The sequence below is a fragment of the Typopeltis vanoorti genome, chromosome 16, assembly GCF_054136105.1.
Source record: "Typopeltis vanoorti isolate ZY-2024b chromosome 16, IOZ_Tvanoo_1.0, whole genome shotgun sequence".
In the NCBI taxonomy this organism is placed as follows: Eukaryota; Metazoa; Arthropoda; class Arachnida; order Uropygi; family Thelyphonidae; genus Typopeltis; species Typopeltis vanoorti.
Window position 1 is genome coordinate 93,826,799 of NC_143564.1, and position 26,338 is coordinate 93,853,136.

General features: G+C 32.1%; 1 protein-coding gene across 2 annotated transcripts in view; it reads left to right on the top strand.

Moving 5' to 3' along the window:
- The window catches only part of LOC150098186 (lachesin-like), a 426,324-nt gene that overhangs the window by 13,828 nt on the left and 386,158 nt on the right, over positions 1–26,338 (top strand). The window contains exon 1 of one of the 2 annotated variants that reach the window (XM_090406555.1): positions 10,893–11,052. The exons of the other annotated variant lie outside the window; for it this stretch is intronic. Within the exon in view, the coding sequence (XP_090262681.1) occupies positions 10,971–11,052 (82 nt within the window). The 5' untranslated portion in view covers positions 10,893–10,970. Of the gene's footprint in view, positions 1–10,892; positions 11,053–26,338 lie in introns of those variants that run through there. 2 annotated transcript variants of the gene reach the window in all.

A 26,338-nucleotide genomic window follows, 5' to 3' on the forward strand; every position in this document is an offset into this window, starting at 1 on the left:
ACACAATTGTAGCTACTTATGAATAAAACAAAACATATTTAAGAATACTAATAAAGTAATGTGAAGGAGAAATCTAGCATTATTAAAAATGAATATTTCATGCAATTATATCTTTGGAAATTTGTAGTCATGATTCAGTAAATCGAATTTTCGCCAGTAATTTGCAAAAACAGCGCTATTTGTAGATTACGTCGACTATCTGAAAAAAAGAAGTAATCTATCCTGATTAAGAGTATGCATTGTTGACTCGTTTTATTCTAATTTTTTTTACTGATTCACAAAATAATTTGTTGTTGGTGTACAACAATGAAACTCGATATCTGTTCAAAATAAAACATCAAAAATATGTAAAATCAAGTTTATTCTTCTGATAAGATTTTCCTAATTTATTCTTAATTGTTTACTTATTTTTATTTTCACAACACGGAAAATTATTTATTGATTAAACTAATTTCATAAAGAAACAAGTCAGTTTTAAAAAGCCCTTGCAAGATAATAGGATTACTGAAATTAAACACCAATGTTTTAATGAAAGAATATTTTTATTAATTACATTTTACTTAAGAATACTTTCCATAATATATATATATATTAATCTCCAGGTAATCTTATTTCCCATTGTTTAAATGGAAATCTTATCCATTATCTGTTCGTTAGGAATACTGAACTCTTGAGGTCGAGCATGCGCCGTTAAGTAAATAGTCGGATTCAGCAGGTAGAGGATGCTACTTTCCGGCTCTTTTGATGGCTTGTTTTTGCAGTTTTCTGACAGTGTTTCCCAACAAGTTTCTTTTAATAGCGATTTATTTTAATTTAATATTGTCTTATTTATTGTTATCGTTATAAACCAAACGCTATAAACTAAACTAAACTAAACGTAATGCCCTATAATTTTCCTGTTTATTTTATAAAACTTTTTTTTTGTAAAGTAAATTTTAATAATACATTTATAGTATACGAGTAACATAAACTATTAAGTATTTTCTGTAATACTGTACTGAGAGCATAGGAAACAATCTTCATTATTTGCAACGTATCTATTGTTACCTTAAAAATATTGTAATAACATTGTTCACGCTATTTAATGTTGTAACAATACAAAACGTAAAAATATGCACAGTTTTTGAACATATTGTTTCGTAACAGACCATTCAGGATGCAATAAACTAGCTTTGAAAATTTAAATAAACTACAGCCCAAAATTCGCCAAATTGGATATAAGCTATACTGTTTGGGACATTTTAAAAACTTAATATGTATTTGGATAAATTTATGGGCTATTCTAGCAGAGTTTGCTTGTTTTCATTCTAATATTTCAAAATACTGTTATCTAAATAGCTTTTAACTAATGAGTTAAGCTAACCGTATCTCATTAACCTTGAGTGAAAAATAAAGAATCAGGTAAGTATCGATTGAAACATGGCTTGGTTTTTTTTTTTTTTTTTAATTCAGGAACTATCCTCCAGTGTTACCGAAAGATAAGGCGAAGGAAACATTTAATGATAGCGATACTCGATCAAGTAATTAGTGTTTTAATATAATTGACATTTTAAACTCGTTTTTTAGCTGTTAGCTGAGCTCATTAATTTGCCATTTAAAGTGTAAAGTAATCTGATTGCGACGAATTATGAAACTCCGAAAATCAAAGTCTTTCTTAGACTAATTTTGTGGTTATGATAGAATAGCCTCTCATTTTGACATCCCCTTGCTTTGCGGACAAGTTTTGCAACCAACAAAAAAGTTTTTCTCTTTTTTCATGAGTTATTTTTTTCTTTTCATGGAAGTCGCGAAAAATAATTAAGAAATTCATCTGGAAGTTAACACGTTATCTGTCTTATGCTATCCCATATTTAACCAGCGTAAAATAGACATAATAGTATTGTACAATCAAGATAAATTACAAGAATATAAACAATATATTATAAATTATCTTTATATTTAAATTATTATGCCTATTTATGCTAAAATCCAACAATCAAGCTGTGTAGGAAAAAAAAGTTATAAATCATTTAAAAGTCCACAAATTACAACTACATCCGAAATATTTATTTTTCTTTATTTTTACTCGCTACTTAATGCGAAAATACAATAACAATAGTGTAATATTGTCATTGTTGTTTCAATAATACTTGCTCTGTGAGTATTGTTAATCTTATTCTTGCAAATTGTTATTCATAATATACTAACACGATTTCCAAATGTTTTAACAATGCTGCTAATTATTATAATAATAAAAAACTTATCCGAAAGATACATCTTTTACAATTAGCTTCCCGGTAGTACATAAAACTCCCAGTAGTAAGCATCTCTCCATAGTATTGCATCTTGGAAATAAATTGGGGAGATAACAACCTACAGAGACATTGTTTCGTACCTACATGCTCTATGGGGAACATCTTATCAGATATTTTTGTGGCTACCCTGATAATAATTTACCACGAAAAGGGGACGTTAATTGAACATTGTTCAGTTGCATAGGGGGTTGTCTGTAATAATATAAGGTATATCCTTTCATCTCTGATAATGATGACATTCCGAAGAAAAAAAAAAAAAACAGATCGTATTTCTAGAGTTTCATTGACCATCTGCTTCCACTTCGTTTGAATTAGGTGTGTGTTGGCTTAGATATATGCTAACACAGACTTACCTTTTCTATAGAAAGCTGAGTTAAAGATATTTGTCATTACCTATACAAGTACGTCGCAAATATATGCGTTTTAAGTTCCCAATCAGTTGATGATTTATAAAAGTATTAGTCTATCGTTTTTTACAAATAAATATATGTTTGAGCCAAACATAATCGGGTATCAATGATTGATATGTGTTAGTGATAGGCGGAACTTTTATGATTTAAAACCAAACTTTTTCGTGTATTTTTTTATTGTTTATTCCGATTTGTTTCAAAAAATACAAGGGAAATAAAGAATTATAAACTTTATGCGGAAAATCCTTTATTTTCATACGTATAGAATGTAGCTTTAAATCTGAATATTTTAAAAGACTTAAAAGGTTTTAAAAGTGGTTCAGACAGTTGGACTGTTCTCAGTTCTCAATGTGTGTGTGTGTGTGTGTGTGTGTGTGTGTGTGTGTGTGTGTGTGTGTGTGTGTGTGTGTGTGTGTGTGCGTGCGTGCGTGCGCGCGCTCATGCCCCCAAGTCCGACAGTTTTTCAGTCTATTGTAGCCTAAGTGAATTTATTTGGTCAATAGGAAACAAAGACTTCGGGTAAGTTCTAGGATAAAAATAGATGGAGAGGAAAAATTGAGAAAGAGCTGCATCTTGTCTCCTTAGGACATCCCACATATGCCCCTGTGAGAGTCAAGTCAGAACAAATGATTGCTTCTTGGTATTGGGCACGTTCCTAAACCACAACCGTGTATGAAAGAACTTTGTCTAGAGACACAAAAATAATATATTTTATGTTATCTGGTTAGTTTCACACAGAATACGCGCGATCGGTTTGTTTTAATTCAAACTAAGAGTTTATTATTTTAATAAATGTTCAGTTTAGTCAAAAGCAATTCACATTCACGGGTCATCTCTTAAATATTTGTGACCCCATCTGACACACAATCTTAGATTTACGTTCTCCAAGTATCCCTCACTATCGGCGTTATTTTCCAACTTATGCGAATTTATCTCAATTTTAAGAGTAACATAAACTTATATTAATTGCATGTTGTTCTAAATAAATTACTTGTTCTGTAAATTACAATGGATGCAAAGATACAGTGGTCTTTTTAGCAGCTTGTTAACTAAACAAAAACTGATATGCTAATGAGTTTGTGGTCATTTGCTAAGTGTAAGTCTCATTATCATTTACAATTATGGTATGGTTACTATCCATATAAAGTATTGCTTGCTATTATCAGATCAGGTTGCACAGTGTTAATAGTTGAACCCAGTGATCATGCATCAACCTAAATTGAACAAATTAATATGTTTCTGGCTAGAATTTTAGCGAATTTTATAGCGTTTGGCATAATAAAGAAGAAAAAAAACGAATGAAACCCTTCAGCTGGAAATAAATCGTATTAAAAGAGAGGATAGTAAACATCTGTTATTATTTTATATGAAGTTGATTAAAGTGCAAAGGTATTAAAGTGTAAAATCAAGAAAACGCATGGAGAAGATCTGTAATTTTCCATAACTTTCACTCGCCTTCGAAACATAATGTAAATTAAAAATATAATGGATGGATGGATGGTTAACTTTAGCTGTCGTTTGATGAGAGTATTCCCTATAACTGTCGTGTATGTAAAATGCATAGGAGCGTAATATTAACAAAGTATAATTCTTTATTCAATATTAATATAAAAGCCTTATTCCTTTTTTAAAATTGTGCTTTTTTTTTTTCAAATGTAAAATCATAGAAACTGGCTGGAAGTGGAAACAAATGACGATGTTCTTGATACCTCAGGAATTCTGTTTATCGTTACTGGGCTGTCATGAAAAAAATTGCATTCACCGATAAAATTGTAGTTAGACGCAATAAATGACACTCATGGAGACACCAAATATATCACTTAATAATTAAGGAAAACCAATTAAAAACAAAGTTGGTGAATAAGTCTACAATTCATAGGCTCTATTGTGAAATATATTAAACTTAGAATAAGAGCATATAAAATACTAACAGAAAAAAATACTATACTTAGCAGATTGTTTACTGCAAGGCAGTAGGTTGCGTAGAGTGGTTTTCCGTGATGATCTCGTACTCTATTGACATCTTGTAATAATAAATGTAAGATTATTATTAATGTCAATGTTTTAAAACCTTAAAATTGAAAATGTATTTTTTTAGATAAATTAATTCTTTATGAATAAAACAAATAATGCATGCTACCTTAACTTCCTGTCCGTTTACAGAATCAATTAACTGCAACTCGACTATACCAAAATATAGAAATGAATTGCCTGAGAAGCGAATTCACGCTGTCATGAGCATGTACATCACACCCGCTGTGGTCTGTAGACGATGTGAAAATAACAGTGAGAAACCACAGTCAGACGAGCGGATTGCAGAAAAGGACATCAACAATTTTTTTTGTGGATTTAGCCTGACGTTTTTCTTATGAAACTCTGTAGCTGGTATGATGATTTTTTGCATTGGATATTTACCCCAATTGACTTGTATTTACTGCAGGTCATTGTAATAGCGATAATGATATGCACGATTCAGTATATTTTACAAGTCAAAATGAGAAGGATGGCTCATGTACGGTCTCTAGCAGAAGTCCATTAGTCAATTGATGTGCTATAGGTATATTATTATTATTATTATTATTATTAAGAGAGACCTCCAGGGAGTTAGAGACTCATCGAGGGAGGCCACATACTACACACACCAGCTATCATACTTATTCTTCGATTCATTCAATCTGCTTGTACTCGCAACATCCAATGGCAATCCATTCCAATCACGTATCACCCTCTGAGAGAAGAATCTAGTCCTCGCACCCTTCTTGGCGGCATTTCATTCTTAGCTTCCAAGGATGCCCTCTCGTCCTTTCCCCACTTTCCATAAATTGAAAAATTCCATTTGAAAAAAATATAGCCATTTCTTAGTGGAATGACCTTAAAAATAACCGTGAATTAATATACATAGGTAATTAAGAAGACTACTTGGAGTATCTCTGCTGGATAGACAAAGAAATGACTAAAACAAGAAATAACAATAATAGACAAAATCCAAAAAAGGAGACTAGAATGGGAACAAAAAGATTACCAATTGAAGCCTTGAATACAACGATGGAAGGTAAAAGATCAAAACGCCGGTCCAGAATTAGATGGCTAGACAAAATAAAAGAGGACCTGAAAACCAAATCGCAACAAACAACCCCAAACTGGACAGAATTTTCCCGACTCCCCAGGGACAGACAGATGGAAAGAGTTCATCGGCCTCATCATCATCCACATAGTTGATGATGAGGCCACATTTAGAAAACGCATCTTCCTTACTCGCAAGCAAGCAGACTGACTCCACAACCAGTTAACTGGCATTGGTCATCTCAATCTTTGGTTGACTCCATATTGACTGGCGTACATAAGTTCAGGAAATTCATATCTCGTGTTTCATCTCATGAGTAGCTAATTTTTAATTTTGCAATAAACATTTTACCGCATCTTCCTCTATCTAAACGTTTTACTGACTTCGTCTGCGTCGTGAGGGTAAAAAGTAAAAACATTGATCTGTTTCCATTAATACCACGATGGAATATCCCTATGGTAGAGCGAAATATCATTTTCATACAAAGGCGTAATAGCTAGATTTCACGTAAGAATTTTTAAAATATTGTTAAGTTTAATTCCATGTTAATTCATTTTTAACCATTAATTCCCGAAGTAAGTTTAGTAGGCAATATATTTTAAAAGCAAAATAAAAACATGCCATATGTTATCAGCAGCTTTTAATCCAAATAATCTTACAATCACATTTTTTCTTCCTACATCTCTTAGAAACAGTCGTATAAAGATTCCCAGAGATGCACGTGGTTGAATCCAATTTGACTTCTAGTCACGTCTCACCTTAATACCAGTGAACCCACACTGGCTCATGGTTGTAAACAGAGCTCACCTATTCCGGAGACAAATAGTTCGGCATCCTTCAAGATACACGGTGATTAGTCAAAGGCGTTGAAACTTCCACAAACATAAAGTTCTGTTCTTCTTTTTTGTCGGTTTGATGATCCAGGAGAGTTCAATTTATTTGCGGTACTGACTTTTCCCTTATGGAAACTTATCGGCGTGTAAAGTTATTTGATTACTTTCTGACTGAACGAGGATCGAAAAGAAAAGTGGGATTTAACAAAGGGAAACTTACACTTTTCTTTTTCTTCTTATTCTTCTTGGATATAAATAAAAAAAAGCATGTGTTGAGTCGCGGGAATACTTCAATAAAGTTGTACTTTAATCGTGACGGACTACTTGGAACAATTTAATCGTAATTACATTTGGTAGAACGTTTTCAAGTAATTACTGTACGCTCTTTCGATACTAAAAATAACCAACCCAAATAATGAGATTAGTTCAACTTAAAAATGATAGTTTTATAAATGTAAGGAAACTGTTTCTTCCTTCGCTTGGGCACTTTTATTAAGTTAAAAGAACGAGTGAGAGCATTTTTTTTTAAATAATAATATGGCTTATTTTCTTTTATTCTGAGAAGGATGCAATGGAGAACTGTGTGTGTGTGTGTGTGTGTGTGTGTGTGTGTGTGTGTGTTAAGTAATGTAAGAGCTTTACCGTTTAACGAAGTATTTTAGAAATTAAATAGTTCTTTTATGCTTTTCATTTTATTCCCGCTAAACTGTTCTTAGATTAGGGAAACGCAAATGCTTCTTCTTTTTTTTATATTCGCTTTTATAATAGAGACGTTTTAATTTCTCCAAGGAAAAAAAAAAACACTTAACCCCCACTCAGGTTATTTTTCATATTAATAAAGACATGCTACATTTAAAGTAATTTGACAAAACAACTCTAAAATATCTTCACTTCTAAAATTTAGCGTAATTATTTTCATAACTTACGGTTCTGCGTAATAAAATAAAAATACATTTTAAACCACTCGTTAACAAAACATTGGAGAGTTTCCTTATGCTGACATTTTCAAAAAGTCACTTAGGAAAGTGTCATTTCCAAGGAACTTGAAAATGACTTTTCAAATGCCTTGAAAGCGATTTTTATGACAATTTAAGAAAGTGTCATTTTCAAGGTACTTTTATAAAAGTGACTTTTTAAATGACAGTTTAAGAAAGTGTCATTTTCAAGGTACTTTTATAAAAGTGACTTTTTAAATGACAGTTTAAGAAAGTGTCTTTTTCAAGGTACTTTTATAAAAGTGACTTTTTAAATGACAGTTTAAGAAAGTGTGTCATTTTCAAGGCACTTTTATAAAAGTGACTTTTTAAATGACAGTTTAAGAAATTGTGTCATTTTCAAGGCACTTCTAAAAAAAGTGACTTTTATAAATGACATTTTAAGAAAGTGTCATTTTCAAGGCACTTGTAAAAAAGTGACATTTGTAAATTACATTTTAAAAAAGTGTCATTTTCAAGGCACTTTTATGAAAGTGACATTTGTAAATTACATTTTAAAAAAGTGTCATTTTCAAGGCACTTTTATGAAAGTGCCTTTTATAAATTACAGTTTAAGAAAGTGTCTTTCAAACATTCACTTAAAACGTAATTTTTCAAAAAAATCACTTTCAGAATGTTATTTAAGATGTTTTACTTTCAAAATGCCACCCTTCCGAAAATATTGATTTTTAAAATGTCACTTAAATTATGTCACTTTGAAGAAAATGTCACTTTAAATAAATCTTATTTTCAAGAAGTGCCACTTTTCTTAAATAAAGCTTATGTAACTCTAAAACCTCACTTTGTTTGGTAGGTTAAGCCTGTTTAATCCTTACATTTATGATACATTTGGACTGTAAGTCAGAAATGTAGTTTACTGTGGCAAAAATGACAAGCATATATTTTATCGCCGAGTTATGGAAGACTCGCCTATTTGGGTCTTGGCAGTGCAGCTCATGACAACGGAAGTGACGACTACTGTTCTAATAGATGATAGATTCATCTTGAATTCTAGGAGATTCAAAGATAAAAGAAATATTTTATATACATATGAAATTTTACCTTTTAACATTTTCAGATTAATTTATTTTTGTTTCTGTAAATTTGGTTAGCTCCCTATATACAGAATACTTTGTCCAGTCTTGCTGATCATGTTACATTGTTTTCTGGTAAGTTGGAGGATATTTGTTTGTTTTGTAACTGTAGAATGAGCCTTCACAACTCTATTGGCATGTACGCTAACCTTCGACTGGAAAGGACGTTATTTCGAACCTAGGATTCGAAGAACGTTTATAGACATTTATAAAATTATTTACTAAATCATGGTCTTCATTAAAGCTTGAATAATTAAAATGCATTATACTAATTTTCATATTATTCAAATACTTCCATAAATTTGCATATTTTGAAATTCTAAGATAAATCAGTGTTCTGCATAAACCAGTCACTGTTTCACTATTTACATTTAAAGGTTCTTCTTCCCTTTTTATTGGTTCTTAAAAATATTTTAAAACTGAGTTAAGATTCCGTGGTTCTCGTTTGAAAATTTTGAAGCATTGATATGCAAATGCTTTAATTTTCGTATCGTGGCATCTGCATAAGGATACTTCTGTTAGCGTCCCCACCTGTCGGGAAAATAATAACATCCACCGTTCGTTTTGAATAACAGCCGAAGTTACTAAGGCTAATTTCTCAATGTATTATGCCAAATGTGTTACATGTGTTATTCTGTCCAGTTTGCTTCTTCTTCTTCTTTTTTTGTTTGGAAATTAAGCATATAATTCATGACTTATATAACGTACTGAGACAAATTTCAAAAATTTCATACCCACAATACAGGAGTTCAATACAATATACATGGATTGCGATTGAAACAATGGCTCTGTTCATGCAACCTTTTAATTTTGTTCAGAAAATTCCACTTTCTGTCTCTCTATTCATCTGTTTTAGGAGAGCCACAAGCAACAAAATGTGGGACACGTTAAGCATAAAAATGAAATATGATATGTACAACCAAAAATAAATAACTAATTAATTGTAACGTAGGCTTTCTCGTATTTATTCGTAAATAAGACGACCAGCTGCAAAAAAAAAAAAATAAAATAAATAAATAACAAAAAATAGTGTTAAAACGTAAGGAGTGAGTCACATTTTTTTTTTTTTTGTTTTGAAGGGTGATTCATCGAACCCTGTTGTCCACGTTAATGATAATATATGATACAACTGCTGTATACCGCACTATATAAAGCGCTTCTGTATGTGCTTGGGGTGTATGCGCACCCATGGTATTTTTCATCAAATATGGGATTTTCATCGCACGGTTTCTGGGGGTGCCCTAATACCATGAAGACAATATGAAGGAAGTGTAGAGGGTAACTACTGCACAAACAGTCAAATTCAATTTTATTTTTTAAGTTATATTAATTAATCTTAATATAACAAATAGAGCATCTCATATTTTTTCTACACTAAATCATTTATAAATGTGAGTACTCAGTGATACCGAAACTAGTCCTTCTGATGAACTAGAGAGCCCGCATTTTGACCTTCATTAAACCAACACTACTTTTAGCTCCTAGTTCATTAGCATTAGATATTTTGTTTTATCGACACCACCATTAGTACTTTTATAAAAGAAAAGTTCATGAATGTTAGATGCAATATGTTAAATAAAATGATAATATTCAGGAAGAATGCTTCCACTTGTAGTAACGACCTTCTTTGGTAAGACGCATTCTAAAGTTTTGCATAACATTCATTAATAAAAACTGCACAGTTAAAATCTCAATTTTCTGCAAAAATACATGACAGCTACGTTTCATTTTCGTAATTAACCAGTATTTAGCATAATTAAAATGCTAATTTAATAATATTAATATTTTCTTTTCAGCATTTCTTATTCTTTTTCATAAACAGTGACCATTTTTCTTTTTAAGTCTCAAACTTCTTTACTTTACAGCCATTAAGTATTTGTATGTCTGAAGTATCAAGCGGATTGCCTGTCAATAATTTTAAAGCTTTATTTTTACTTTATTTTTCTCCACTGGTTTCTCAAATAAAATAAAAAAAAAAAACCGGAAAAAAAGGACCATTATGTTCGAGGCATTCTCTTTCAGCAAAGAGTTGACTAAATGAGGTTTTCTCATCTTGTCACGAAGAGGGCGCTACTGCGTCGGCGCGCCAATGCAGCACGCAGCCAAGCAGCTAGTATTTCAAGCCACCATTGTAAGTCACACACCAAGCAGCACAGTTGAAGAATATAAGAGTTGGAGGCAGTGCTATGTAGCCAACAGTATCCGTGACATCGATCTACCATACACCGCGCTGCTTGGGATCGTAGCGCCCTAGTGTGATTATCCTTCACGCGCTTTAAAACTCCGGCAGGTTTCCGAGCGATGGTTGGACATTGCCGACTCTTTCAGCGTTCGGGCTTACTTCTCCTAGCATGTTTTATCTCCACGTGTGTCACCGAAAATGGTAGGAATATTTTTTTCCTCCAACTATTGGCAAAGTTGTTTTCAATATTGTGTTTCGTAGGTGAAAAAATTCACTTTTATAATGATTTGATTAGTGGGCGGGAATTCTTCTGGATAAATGTCATTCTTCGTGTAGAACAACTCTTCGAAAATTTCAAAACAACTTTTGAAACAGTGTTAAACTTGGAGTAATATTATTATATGGTTGATGTGTTTTATTTTCTCATTGTTAAAATGAAAACCGGTATTGGACTAAACTTCCCAACAACAATGAGATGATGATGACGTAACCATTGAACGCTCAAAAAAAGAACATCGTTAGATAACTGGCAGTAAATGTAGTGGTTATTCCAAATATCACTAATTGTTTAATATTATTAATTTACAGTTCACGTAACGATAATTTTGCCATAAAATAGCAATATTTTGTAGAACAAGATCGTTACCCATGTAGCTATACGTTGATATCAGATAACACAAAAACTCAATATTAAAGCAAGTTACTTCTGTTATATAAAATTTTCGAATACCCTTGAGACATTATGAGATAAATGAACAAAGGTTTAATGTGACACTTTTTTTTTCTTTCCGTATTTTTCTAAACTATACTATAATATAAAATGATTATCCTGAAATATACGTGTAGCTTTGCTGTACTCATGAAATTTAATATATTGCCATAGTATATTAAATTTATCTTTTTAAAAATAGATAAAATATAGCCAAGAAATAATTACCCTATACACATATTTGAAAGAAATGAATACATGAAACGCCTGAGTATTAACTTAGAGAAATCATTTAAGATTGTAGACGATTTTAGCACGAGAATATATTTCAGCTAAGTGGAAAGTCCTATCTTAAGATATTTGAATTAATCTTGATGTTTACTTATTAAGTAATAATTAACGTCTTAAATGAATACAATTCGTTCGATACTGTTGCTGTTTATCTTTTAAACTATTGAGCTTAATTCAACATTAAACTTTCTTTTATTTGCTTTGATTTTTTACCAAAATATGCCGATGAAAATATCGCACATTCGAATATCTGTTTACAAGTAAAGAGATGTGGTTATAATTTACGTCAATGTGAGTTCTATTTTTAGCTAAATAAGATGCAACTAAAAGTAGCACGTGTGCGAAGGCTATGTAACGAATTATCTATTCATATCGCATGAACTATTTTTTATTATTATTTATTTTATTTCAGATACACGTTTTGTATTTATGGAATAATAAATTTCGATGTTGTAATACAACCCTATTTTTAAAAAGAATGAACTAGTAAATACCAATAAGATCCATTTTAAAATAAATACCGTTTTAAAAATATAAATATATGTTATTTATATTTTTAAAATATTTTTCGCTTTTTTTCTTTGATTCTGATTTGTCCTCAACTTCATGTGTTTATGTATATTCATTTAGGGTTATTAAACCCCGGATAATATAAATTATTCACTTCATTACTACGTATTTTAAACCAGAAATGCTTCTGTAGTTGTTCTTGGTGCCACATTGCCGTTTGAGGATAAAGAAGAGATTAACCACTTTTGAGCGCATATAAAAGCATTCTTCAGTTTATCTCGAGACATAATTTGATTTATTATGTTAACAAAGAAAGGTTTTAGTTTAACTGCATTAATGAAGTCTTTTCTGCCATTTTCTCATTTAAGAAATTAACTGCTGAAAAAAAAACTTCTCCGAAAAAACAATAAGAATGATATTATTACAGAGTTTATTTGTAATTGCTTTATTGTTTCATAAACCCAAATTGTTGAGTTTACACGCGCTACATTGTTAAAACCAAACGTTCTCGCAAGTTTCATATGTTTTAGCGGTAACGAAAAGTAAACTAGGAGATAAATTATTTCATTTTTTTAAATTATGATGCATTATTATTTTAGATGAGTTATAGTATTTTGTTCTGTTTATCCAAGTTCATAAAATTCTACCAAAGTCACTAACAGAAGCCAGAAAAAAAGTATAGGATTTATATGATAAGGACCAATCCATTGCTTTTCAAAAAACCCGAACTGTGACATCTATAGAATGACACATTTTTTCAATCTTGTTTTTTATCTGCCATAAAACAATCAACAGTCTAAAATTCCCCCCACGTTCATGTTCAACCTTCTCAGCACTTGTGCCATCAGCGCTTCCGTCCTGATGCTTCTGGGACATCTCGCTCTGAGCATCCGTCAGTATTGGGTCGCTCCTGACTTGTGCGTTTTTGAAATCTCAAGGCCGTGATAGACCAGACAGCCTGCAGGGAGGAGGGGAGAAGAAAGAAAGAAAGAAAGAACCAGACATAAAAAAATAAACCGCGTTAGACCTCTTGGCTTTGACAGAAGTTGTAGGCGCTTGGCTTTTGACGTTTTCACCGAAATGTACGGACGGTGTACGACACTCAAGCTTTAACAACGGATAACGATGCCCCAACGTTGAAGTTGTCAGGATGCTCGGCTTCTGTAGAGGCGGTGTCTTCTTCCGGGGGAGGAGTGGCGAAACACCTAAGGAGGGTAGTCTACTTCCATTTGTTGATGGTCGAATGTGATGATCAAATCACTTGGCGATAGTATACGGTAGGCCTAAGACATCCAGCACTGTCATAGCACTAAATATTGACATGTATTTCGTGTTATGACAGTGGATTTATTGAATAAATTTTATTCAATAAATGAGTAAAAAATACAATTTTGAAGATTAAAAACCCAGCCTTTCATTAAGTGTACAATGATTTGAATTTAGCTGTAAAAATGGTTCTCACAATGTTTAAAGGATTCTTTATTCTGAATGTCAAAGACACGGATAATCAGAAGCCATTATTCTATGACAGCAGTGTAGTTCTGGAAATTACGTGGCGCCTCTGTGGTCGAGGGAGGGAAATTCTACATGATGAAAGATTTTTTAATTATTTATATTTATAGGATTTGTTTATGTACTCGCATTATTCTCATTATAGTGTAATATCATTCATTGGAAGAATTCAAGTGTTTTAAATGAGAAGCGAAATTAAGTGGAATGTTAATAAAAAAAAACATTTGCGAGGCTGAAAACAGTATAAATCATGTTATGACACACATTATGAATAGTCTACGGAAGTTTAAAATTATTCTGTAGGGACATTAATTATTACCTTATTATTATTTCATTTATACTATTTATTACAGTTTTTCACAGTAAATTCACGTCTTCAATGATCATATTTTAAAATTTAATAGATAAAACTGCTAGAATAGTTTAAAGAGATCAAGACAGGTTCTATTTTCATTTATTTTATTTGTATATTTTAAATTAAATTTCTTTTTATAAAATGGGTATAATTGAAAAGGTTGGAATTAACGTACAGTCTAAACCCACACAATTTGAACATTTTAAAAGAAATGCAAGTGCATTTAGTTAATTTTTTTTCAGCGTAGCGAACTGAAAGTTCTTAATATAAAACTCAAGTTTAAAAATGTCCATTGTACGAACGCTTCGTGCTAATAAAAATTAAGGTAATGCCAAGTGAGCCTGTATAATACTCCTTCGTTCTCTTTAGCATCACCACAATAGTTGCGCAGAAGAAACAGTGCTAAAAGAGCAAGCACCCCAATTCACATCTGCCTGGATTTCCTTGTACTTATATCGAAGAGTTATTGTTCTCGTCTCCCTAGCAACGGGACAAGTTGTGTGATAACATCCCATATTGTTACCTGATACACGTACCTTTCCCGCACGTTCCAGATCATTGTCTTTCTAAAGTGACGAGATTTGTTCAAGGTGATTTAGATTTCCATTTGTTCCTTTAGAGACTGGTGCTTTGCAATCAGAGAAAAAAAAGTAGGCTTTTTTTCCTAAAGAAAGGGCAAGTAGAGAGAACGAGAGATGCAGTTATCGTGTGTTTCTTTGAGATAGTTCCTCCTTTCTCTTGCCTGGTTTGATGTTTTATGTATGAAGATCAAAATAAGCAGGTAATAGACAGCCCTTCAAAGCACACTTTAGCTTATTTTCTCGGTTCCTTAAACTTCACTTAAATCTTAGCATCCCCTTTAAACTTGCATGACGATGTAGAAGTGTTCGCTGTAAATTAAGATAAGGTTGGTATGGGATTTCATCAGTATTTTTAAATATTTACATGCCGAGCATAAATGCTAAGAAATAGCATCTTTTCAAATTGCATAACATAAATGATGATGACTTTTAAATAACATACATCGGATTTTTTTTTTTAGATACAGAGATGAATATACGTTATGATTCTTTTAATAAATTAATATTTGAAGTCCATTTTGAATCATTTTCTTAAAGAAAATTGTTAATTTTAAGAAACTAAAATCAACTAATTAGCACGTTATTCAATGGAAGAAAACTATGGACAAACAGTTCAATTTATTCCAGTTCGATTAAATGGAGAGATTACTTCTTGAGAAAAATAGTTCTGGTTGATTCAGGAATAACTCAGTAGCAAATATGTTTCCCTGTTGGCTTGTTCTGTTTTGCCGTGAAACTCTCCCGTCATCTCCATTATATGGCTAACTAAACACGCCTTCAGTTGAAATACTTTTAGAAAATTTCCTAAATTTTTCTAAAATTTCTACTTTTAGAAAATGTCTTAGGCCCGATTCGAATCTAGGTTTTCCTTTGGCGATTCCGACTAATTGATCAAACAAACCAAAATAAAAAAAGATTAAAATATTCGTTTCCTAATTGTGGAAGCTTAAAATTGTTACGTAATAACAATGATTATTACCTTAGAATTGTTAGGTAATAATCATTATTTTCACGTAACAGTGATTATTACCTAACGTTTTTTTCAGAGTCGCATAGTCATTTTAAAATTGCAAAATGGATTTAGAATTAAATGTTAATATTTAATTAAATAAATTTTAATTATAAGTTAAGATATCCTCAGGTGACGGTGCCCAGCTGAAAATATTACGTTGCTTTATGTAATATTTATCTATCTTAATTTAAACACGATATGGTTAACATGGTAGGAAATGAAACTGTGTGTTCATTTGCTTCTGGGAAAGAAATGAACGTGGAGACAAATTTCCAGTTAGGCCGAATGAAAAGATATTAAACCATATTAGCTGCTATACCAAATTAAAGAAGGCTCTGGTCATTAACTTATGGAGAAGGATTAAAGAAGATAAAGTTCCTTGAACCACTTTTTTCATCTGTAAGTAATTTTCTTCCTCGCAGACTAGCTTGTACTTAGATTTTCATGCGTGTTGTACGAACGCCTGTTTTCTGGTTGACGAAGCCCGATAATCTAAGGTTGTTCTTGTATCTTGTCATTTATGCTTCGTTTTGTTTGATAAATGAATCGGTCTTTCTGTCTTCTGATATCTCCTCGGTGAACCTTGTAGTACGGTTTTCTTTTGTTTGACTAATGACGTCACAAACTAGATATCTCACTTCATCAACTAGAAAATCTGGCAACCGCCCATCAAATGCAACACTATAGCGCGTGTGTGTCAAAACAAAATTCGAAGGAAAATAAAATATAGATAGATAGATTTCGGAATTTTTAAATAGAAAAATGGAAATGTATAAAGCTAGGTAAGTTCATGATTAATTGCTTTGGACACTAGATATGTTTTCGAATTGACAGACGAAACACAACAGTATGAAATTAAAATAAAATTAATATCTAAATTCATTTTATTCTTTCAAGAACCAAATGTTTAATTACATAATCACTATTTTGCAACTCGCATCATTTTGATGATTGCTTTTATTTGTGTCGTCCTATTATTATTATTACGAAGTATCTTCATAGTATTTCGTAGCTTTCTTTCGTGATAAAATTATTAACCCATATCTTATCGAATTATATTTAATTTTTCCTAATTTTTGCATTTGAATTTTATACAAATCTTGCAAGTTTTACTCCCAACTAGCCCTAGTAAATTGAAAATATATGATTGAAGCCGAAAACCAACTAGTTGAAATGTTAAACGTACAATTAATCGTCTTAATATTAAATATTCGTGGTAGTGATAGATAGATAGCTGATAGTTGATTATCCAACTCATGTCATAGACAGTCCTGCTCATAAGATTCCTGAAATGCGTGAAAAAGTATTATATTTAATCCCCAAAGCTGTTAACATTATACTAAATACGATGTACGTTTTTCAAACTTTTGGATGTAGTATTATCATAAAGATGATTTTAAAAAATTCTTCTTCATCTTTATTTCTCTTTTAGCTTTCATTATGAACGTTATCTTTACCTGATGCACTTAATTTTATTAATCCGATTTTTTTGTCAACATACAGTAGCCGTAAGATAAGTGATATAGATCTCATTCAGAAAACAAAAAGATCCCATCATGTCTTGTATCATCAGAGATCATGTGATACGCAGTTACATTTTATATTTCGGAAGTGCGTGAAGAATATTGGAAATATCGGTAACGGAAAGTGAGGAGTGACTGAATCTCAAAGGTACAGCCTGCTAGAAATAGAAATTCTCTCTCTTTCACACACACACACACAATGAATATTCTTTTGAGCGACTAGAGATAAAAAAGATGAAGAGCATTACATTTCGATTCACAACATTCAACCTATTATAACTAATTTTCTTTAAGGCAGTTTGTATTATATTTAGTCGAGCTTTATGGGGGAAAAACTGCGAGAAATGAATCAGGATTAATATTGTGGCATTTTTCAAATTTTTATGTTTTATAGAAACCATTTAACTCACTCTGGTTTCTTGAAACTATATACGCCGTGTCCACTGTTGCTAGGATGCATTAATATAGTTAACAATATTCTCAGTTCCGTATGAAATCCAGTCCTCTGTGGATGAATTACAGAGGTTTGTTCGAACAATATACTAAAGCTAAACATTGCATCTCCGCATGATGAGTATGATGGGTTAATTATGAATACATTCTTTAATGACACTCTTTGTGTCCTCTCAGTACAAACGGGATAAGTTCCCTAGACGATATTACAAGGGTATATGATCAGTTTTGTCAAACTATAATCAGATGTTTATACTATACTGTTTTCACAGTGGGACTTATTTGTTCAAATAGTACACGTGACGCGTACAGATGCTTCACTAATAGTTCTTAATTTATTAATTGCTAACTTCTTTCACTAAGTAGTCTTAAATCATCTGTTTCGGTCAAATAATTAAACTTCTTAGCTTATATGAGCATAAATCTGCTTATAATCATTTAATAAACAAATTTATAAATATATTATGTTCATCAATAGTTGTGTTTATAAATATAATTTGGTGACAACAAGGTGGTTAATCTTATCTCATGTGTAAACATACTCAAAAATGACACAAGCACTGAAAACAATGGGAGTTCAGTTGCTGTTGAAGCTGCTGTTTTACTGACATCATTTGGAATAAAAATATGATAGTTATTTTTTATGTTATAATATGCCTGAATGTCAGTGGAGAATTTACATTTGAGACAGCTACAACAATGTCAACCAAAAAAGCCCTTCTTTACAGATTACGTTTTGGTTGATTTCAAAAGTTTTGCTAAAAATTTGCTAAAAATTAGCAAATTTTTTGAAATCATTTGAGTTCTCTCCGGACACTTAGTTCGTATATAATTAAATTCTATTAAGAACATTAAATTTTTATTAAATAATTTCAAATGCTCTTCAATTTTTTTATTGTCTCCATAAAAAAAAAAGTCAGTTATAATTTATCGGATAAAAAGAGGATACATGAGTAACATTCTGCTCGGTAGCTGACATGTCAACTAGTTTTTATCCGCTGTGTACACTCTTTTTTTGCTATTGTGTGGAATCAAAATCGTTCAGAGTTTCCGTGCGTCATGCTACTTGTTCTTTTTGCCACCTCTCTAATCCCTGTGCTTTAGTGTCGCAAGGCCCACTGGCAACTGCAGCCTTACTCTTCTCATCTACAGGACGCATTGCTCTGAGGATGAGCATTCTCTCATAATAGTGACATGTGGGACAGAGCGCCAAACTAAAGAGTTCCTATTCTTTAGTGAAAGCTGTCATTTCAAACAACATCTAGAGCTGTGTACATAGGAATTTATAGTCAGCGGTAACACGAAATGTAGCATTATTTCTTTTACTATTCAACTTTGACTTGTCAGAAGCACAGTAAATTTTTTTCTCCGAAAGAGGAAAAAATTTAAATCACATGCTTCAAACGCCGATACAAGCGAGCATATTATTCAATAACTGAAACGGGGTAATTATTTAATTTACTTAGGAAAGAAGATAACTAAATTAAAAAATAAAATAATTTCTTGACGATATCTTTCAGACTACAAGAAATGCTCTGATTGACTTTGCATCCATAATAACGTGAAAGAATGGCGATATTCTCTAATAAACGAAAATATTTTACTTTTCCATAGCATGATTTACACAATAAATATCAAGTAGCATGATTTGCAACACAATAAATATCAAGTAACATAATTTATTTTCGCATTATGCAATCTAATATTCAAGCATAATTTCAAGTAATGATTTATAACCCTTACACTTAATGTACTAAGTCACAACATTTTTTAGCATATTAAATTATACGCTGCAAAACTTTGCTACTTATTACATTTTAAACTCGAAAATTTTGTTACTTATTACATTGTAAAACCAAATCGAAAATTTTGTTCCATATTACGTTATAAGCTACACATTTTTATGGATTATAATTTAATATAAAATAACTTTAATATATAAATTATTAAATTAAAATATTTCCCCATAGTAGTCTAAAATTCGTTGCTTTTATTTTCGTCACCTTTCTATTATTATACACTTTTTTTCTACTATTATACACTTTTTTATACGACAACATACGTCTACATTTTTATAAAGAGATAAGACTGTTTTCACATTTTCGTTCAGTGAGAACAAGCTTAATATATCGTTAAGACGAGCTGAAGGAATGTTACACGATGTATTCATGAAAAGAATTGATGTATTTCATCAATTGTTACTTAGTCCCACTATTTTCAAACTCTGATACATCACGTACTTAAAATCTGCATTTTGCTTACTCTAAATTTATGTACAAATACCTATTCCTTTGGAACATATTACACCTTAATTAATCCCAATCGGTGCCATCTGTTCCAGTATATAGCACGACATCCTGACACGGTATATTCCACCTTAAAATCACATTAATCAAACTCCACGTCCAAAATTGATAATGTCAGATATATTGCTATCTGTTTAGAGTTAATATCATTCACACATGATCGAGAAAGCATGGATTAATACGAACGTCCATCTAGGAAAGGCAGGCTGTTATTAGAAGACACAGTACTGTGATTAAATCTTTACTGCAAGGCATCTCCATAATTTCTGTGATAGGTAAAGATCTTAAATAGTAGAAATCTCTATTCCAGCAATTTGGATTCTAATTCTATGCAATTTCTCTATTCCAGTAGAGCAATAATGACTGTTATTTATCCTAAATGTAGATCATTTGCCTAACTTATTCCAATTGTTTAACATTTTGAATAGTTCATGTTCTTAGAACGTTTAATTATTATGACAATTCTAGAAATATGTAGAATATTGTCTATGGCATCCGCACTGTTTTATTGTGTAGACACCGTAATTCAAATATAACATAATTAGTTCAATGGACTATCCTAGGCTAAGTGTATATACGGAATCGAATATTGGTGAAACGATGACTTTTTCTCAAATACTTCTAAATGAATCGGAATATTAGCAACTCACTAAAAGCTTCCTCTACTATTGAATACGTTTAGATTAAAATCCCACCGTGGCATTTTGAATGTTTGCTTCACTCTTTCTATCAGTGTAGATGATGATGATGATGACTTAGAAAAATTAATTGATCCTTTGTTCCTTTCGTGTAGAAGACTTGATATTATATCGAACTAGTACTTTGGCACAATCGCTAAGTTCGTTTACTATCAAGTTCAAATATATTTACAGCTTTTTTGAATAAAAAAATTATTTAGAAGACTGTTATGCAGATAAATACTTTTGTATGGTGTTGATGACGTTGTAGTCAGCGTTGTTTTTACAAACATTTTCTTACAAACTTACCTCAAATTATTAAGATAAGATCCATTTGTAAATTGAATAGATCACAATTCTGAAGATGTAATGAACGATTTTGGAACGTGAGCTCACGTGACTGCCTAAGGAGATAATCCTTAGGCGGTCGGGTTCCAAAATGGTTTGAAAAGTATAGAATTAATAAATAAGTATATAACAAATTTTTAATAATTCATCTCTTCCATTCTGAAAAGCAATTCATTGAGGCTCCTGGTTTACAAGTATTTAATTGGCTTGACATTTCTTTGATTCATCTTCCAGGATGGACGTACTTCTGCAGTCCACAGAGTTGTTTTGCTTTCTCACAGAAGAACAGAATACCGGATGAAATAAATCCGATATCTCTGCATGCAGATATGTTAACTTTCAGTTGAAGGTGAGCCTACTTTCATCTGAGAAAGCTCTTGGAAGAATTCGAACTCTTCTTTAAAACCAAAGGACGCTCTCACTCGCGATGTCCTCTTGACTGAGCTAGAGAAAAACATTTTAACCTATCATAACATCACACGAGAAGCTGAAACGGCTTATTTCAGATCCTCGTTTGCGAAGTAACTTCCTTTCAGCGCATTCCTCGAGGGGTAAACAAGTGGTATCAGAGGGTACAGATATGGGCTCGTGATGGAAAAGATCAGTTGCATACCTTATACGCAAGCAGTTGTTGAGGTTGGGCATTGTCATGGAGAAAGAGGACATCATGATCCAAGTGGGCCGAAATCTATGGATACGTTTTTTTAAATTTCTACTACGTCATGATCATACTTTTAAAATGGATATTAATTAACTTAATTTCTACTTACTCTGTTAAAGATTGATGCATTGAAACTTTCTACTTGAAATTAAATCAGAGCCTATAATAGAGGCGTTTATACTTGTATTGTAGATTATACAAAGAGTTTCAATTTGAAATCAATTATTGTATCTTTAATCTTATATTGGGAATTATGACGATTCTGTGACTTCTCCATATACTTTTAAAGAAGCTTTTTTGTAAAATGTTTTACAATATAAGCAGTGAAATTAAATCTTCATTAAAATGCACGCAACAGGCAATCCTGTCAAATGAGTATTTTTCTCGTAAATACAAATCTCCATTTCTGAGTGTTTTAAAAACATTCCGATAATTATCATTGCAGCAAACGAATCCATTCCCTTAACTGTTGATGTTTTTTAAAGAATTATCTACTTTTTTATTTTAAGTTTTTGCTTTTGATCTAAATCAAACCAGGAGACGTTGTGTTCTTAATTCTTCAGATGAAGACCGTCTTCTTCGTCTAATCTGACATAACCGAGAGCGAAACACGTACGACTTGGTAAATCCATAATCCGGTAAACAGAAATATTCCGATTTCTTCATCCATCACCTTTGCTTATAGATGCACCAGCACGTGACGGCTAGTCATTTATCTCAAGAATTATGAGCAGGTTTCCGCCTCTTTCTGTCCAGTGTGCCATTCCGAATCTCCGATATCTGCTCTCGAATGATTAACTATTGCTCTGTATATACGGCGGCATCTGTCTCCCACTACAAACCAAGCCTACCAATATAACATTGGCAAATCTCGTGAGAAAAGTCTACGGAGAATCAAGATTAATGCGTACGGTGTGCTGCACTCCCCGAGGAGCAGCAGACGACGTGATTCTCCCGACAACCCGACTGTCACAATTAGCCCCACAAGCCATATCTACTTAATTTAGCCTTTAGATCTTTCTCTCTCTCTCTCTTGGAATCAAGAGACTACACAGAGAAAGAGACGACTTCTCCGAAAACTATTGCATTCACTGGCTTTACGACAAGTCCGAAAGATCAATGCTAATTCTAAGTTTATGTATTATGTACATAATGTGCTTTGTGTTGTGCCGACTATCAGAAAGATTCGGTGGAAAAACACTTCCATATCTTTCATTGTCAACCGATAAGTGGAGTTAAGTTCGAAAAGACGTGTCGCCCTTTTTTCTATTCTATGTTGCTCGTTTGTGATTTTTTTAGCCCCACAAAAGGTAAATCTGTAGTACGATAGTATGTGGAGTAAGGATATCATTTTTATATATAATTCAGACACCTCAAGAGACAAAACATGAAACTGTACTCAAGCCACTTCAGATCTCACAGCTATCATATTGCTTTCCTCTTTTCATATTTCCTCCACGATGGAATTCGAAACCGCAGTTTGTTAATTAGAGAGGAGGATACGCTGACAACTACTCACCAACCATCCCGCCAAATACGCTGGATTATACACGGAGATGGAAATGTTTTTTTCGTTGTTTGTCGCAATCATGAAGATAATTCTTTTCGTGTTTGTGACGATGCTGAGGATCAATTTTTTTTCGTGTTTGTGACGATGCTGAGGATCAATTTTTTTTCGTGTTTGTGACGATGCTGAGGATCAATTTTTTTTCGTGTTTGTGACGATGCTGAGGATCAATTTTTTCGAATTTGGGACTATGTTGAAAATCATTGTTTCCGTGTTTGGGCCGATGATAAGGATTTCTTTTGGTATTTGCTTTGACTAAGACTTTCATTCTCTCTACAATGTGTATTTCTTTACTCTAAAATATTTTTTTCGCATTAGTCTCTTCCTTGAAGTGTAATCACTTAACATCGAAATTCTTTTCCCTTACCTATCACAAATCAGGTTTATTAGATTGTTTCTGGTAAAGTTTTCCACGAAAAGAATTACAATCTCTTGTGGTTTGTTTCCTTTAGAATTATTTATGCTACGCTTGGGTATTGGAAGGCAGTGCTGTTTTTATTTATTGACTACTTAGGGGATGTATTTATAAATGCGATTTTTTCCCAATAAAGTTAATATAGAATATTTTTCATAATTATTTTGTAAATCATTTTCTTAAACGTTATAGAATTATTTTTATCAATATATATAATTATACCGTGTATTGCTTAATGATTTTAGAATGTACATTAGAAGATATATTTTAAATAAACCCAAACGTTTATTACTTTCGTTAGTAGAAATATTATTCTAGAGAATGATTAGTTTTTTCTTTCTACATTAAATATATTTAGCATGTTTTCTGAGTTAAAGTATTTACGTGTTTCTGTAGTTCGCTACAGCTTACTGGTATATTGATTTATTTGTATGTGTTAGCGACTCTCAAACTAAACATTTTTCAAAGATCACGAATACACAAGTACTTAATAATAACAAATGTAGCTTTTTATATCGGAGTATTCATTTGTGTCGTTACAAATACTGTGGCACTTCCAGAGCTGTCTTTAACATTAGCTAGCGAAGTACATTTAATGGGCAGATGTCATAATGCGTAACTATCGTGTTTGTGACTTTTATGCAACAAAAGTCCTTTTTAGTATAAAACCAAGTTGAATTCTGAACTTCTCTCCCATATTTTCTCTTTGAAATTTTCTCCCGTATCTAATAAATGCATTTTCTACCTAAAGCAGAGAAAGAATTATGGAATATTAAATCATATTTGACGGTCTTGGTGAAACAAAGATAGAAGCATACCATTTATTTTCCTCTGAAACTGTTTTCTTTGTACTCATATGCCTTAGACATTCAAGATGGATTTTCTTAATAGTAGCTAGTAATAACCTTGTGCTTGTGCAGTATTCCTGGTGATAGTTTCCCACGCTTTTCCTCGCCACTCTCGCTTTTAAAACACTGAAAACAAAGCCGAAAAAAATGTCAGATTAGCTCAGTTTTGATAGCCGTGTCTTGACAGATTTTTTCCCCCTGGTTGTCAACAAGTTATCAAATTTAAAAGAACAGGGGCTATTTTTTGTAACCCACTGAGGGAAAGAATATTTCTTTCTAGATCACTCCATCATCATTAGCGGCTAGTGTATTGCAGCAAACTGTCACTGTTATCAAATTAGTTCCCGGCAGTACAAAAATAGGGCTCGCCGGTGTTTTCATGTAGTCAGAAAATTGAATGATGTTTTATGAACTGGAACTCATTTCTCCCTACCTTACGGTTGTTACACATAACTGAGCGGAACTTAGTACTCTTCGTTTACTTTTACACAGGTCTCCTTAACTGGATAACAGGGGAACTAAGGTTATAGACAACCCGCTGAAAACAAAAGTTTTTGGAGAAATTTCTAACGATGGGAAATTGAGAAGACCAATTCTCACAGTTCTGTAGAAGTAGTTAAAAGATTCCATCACAGAAAATATCAAAATACCCGTAAACGAAAAAAAAAAACGTACATAATATAAAATAGTTAGATGATGTAGTATTATTAAGAGGTAATAAGGCAAATTAAAATACATGATTGATACAAAAGCAGCAAAAACTATGCTTTGCAGATAAATTATAGTAAATCCCAAAGAACAGTAATAGATAGGAACAGAGAAGAACCTACTTTGGAAGCAGAAAGAAATAAACAAAAACAGATGAAATATTTAATTATTCAAACACCTTAATCAAATGCAAGAAAGAGATTATTAAACAGACTAAATTCCGAGTGGTGTAAAATGAACAAAGAGTCATTTATTTGGAAAAACACAGATCTCTCTCTCCATAGAACTTAAGAGCATATCTCAAAAGCGCTCCCTAACATTTCTTTATGGTGCAGAAACTTAGATTATTGACAGAAATAATCAAAGTAAAAAAGTTACAATGGTTCAGAATGCGTATTGATAGATCGTGTTTTCGTCAGGTCTAGGCTGTGTTAAGTTGAGTATGGGAAAAACCCTAATCTTTAACTCTTAATAATTTCTTGGTTTGAGCCTGCAGCTATCTGATTGGAATCTGCATTGATTAGGGACGGGTTTTGTGTTTTGGGACTGCAAACGCTAGCTCTAGTATATACTGTAACGCGAAATAATCTTCGAAACTTAAATGTAACTTTATTTCTGAAGTGTCATTCTACAAGTAACAATAACTAATTCCATATAAACAACATACAACAACATACACTGTGTTAAAATAAATATTTGTTCATCCTATTTTAGAATGAAACACATTCATATTCATATTGCAATCATCGCGCGCATTGGACCTGTATTACTATCCAAGGCAAATTAGAAAGAAACATGCCTAGAATAGACTGCATTTCTCTCTCTCTCTCTCTCTCTCTCTCTCTATATATATATATATATATATATATATATATATATATATATATAAGAGCCACAAAAATAGATAAATAAATAAATGTTATGGAACATTTATCTGTATCTGTTGCCGGTATTTGTTTGACATTGAATGGATTACATTTCTCATAATCAACTTCTTCCGCTGAATATATG